The sequence below is a fragment of the Eimeria mitis genome, genomic scaffold, assembly GCF_000499745.2.
Source record: "Eimeria mitis Houghton genomic scaffold, Emh_scaff900, whole genome shotgun sequence".
Taxonomy (NCBI): Eukaryota; Apicomplexa; class Conoidasida; order Eucoccidiorida; family Eimeriidae; genus Eimeria; species Eimeria mitis.
Genome location: NW_013576622.1, coordinates 8773 through 9156, shown reverse-complemented (window position 1 = coordinate 9156; position 384 = coordinate 8773). Strand labels below are relative to the sequence as shown.

At 56.2% G+C, this 384-nt stretch overlaps 1 protein-coding gene across 1 annotated transcript in view; it reads left to right on the top strand.

The window, feature by feature from the left end:
- EMH_0024960 (uncharacterized protein) overlaps nt 1-384 on the top strand; it is a gene marked incomplete at both ends in the record, with an annotated part of 12942 nt that overhangs the window by 4691 nt on the left and 7867 nt on the right. Inside the window, one exon of the mRNA XM_013502377.1 lies at nt 374-384. Coding sequence (XP_013357831.1) covers nt 374-384 — 11 coding nt within the window. The remainder of the gene's footprint in view (nt 1-373) is intronic.

Here is a 384-nt window from a genome sequence, read left to right as displayed (position 1 = left end):
GCAGCAGCAGTAGAACAAGCTGCAGCATTGGGGATGGGCTAGAAGGGGGGATGCATGTGGGTGCTGCTGCTGCAGCAGAACCAGCAACAGCATCATCAGCAGCAGCAGCAGCAGCACCAGCAGCAGCAGCAGCAGCAGCAGCAGCAGGGAATGAAGCGCTGCAGACACTGAGGAGCTGGTGTTTGTCTTTGTCTGTGTACTGCAGCAGCAATCTAATTAATTGTTTTCTTCTTGAGAGAGGCGGCATCTCCCTTCGTCTCTGCTGCAGCAGCCAGAGCGTTTTGGGGTGTCTACGCTACCAGGCAAGCTGGGGGTCCTCAGCAGAGATATCAAAACACTAGCTGCTGCTGCTGCTGCTGCTGCTGCTGCTCAGCAGCAGCAGCA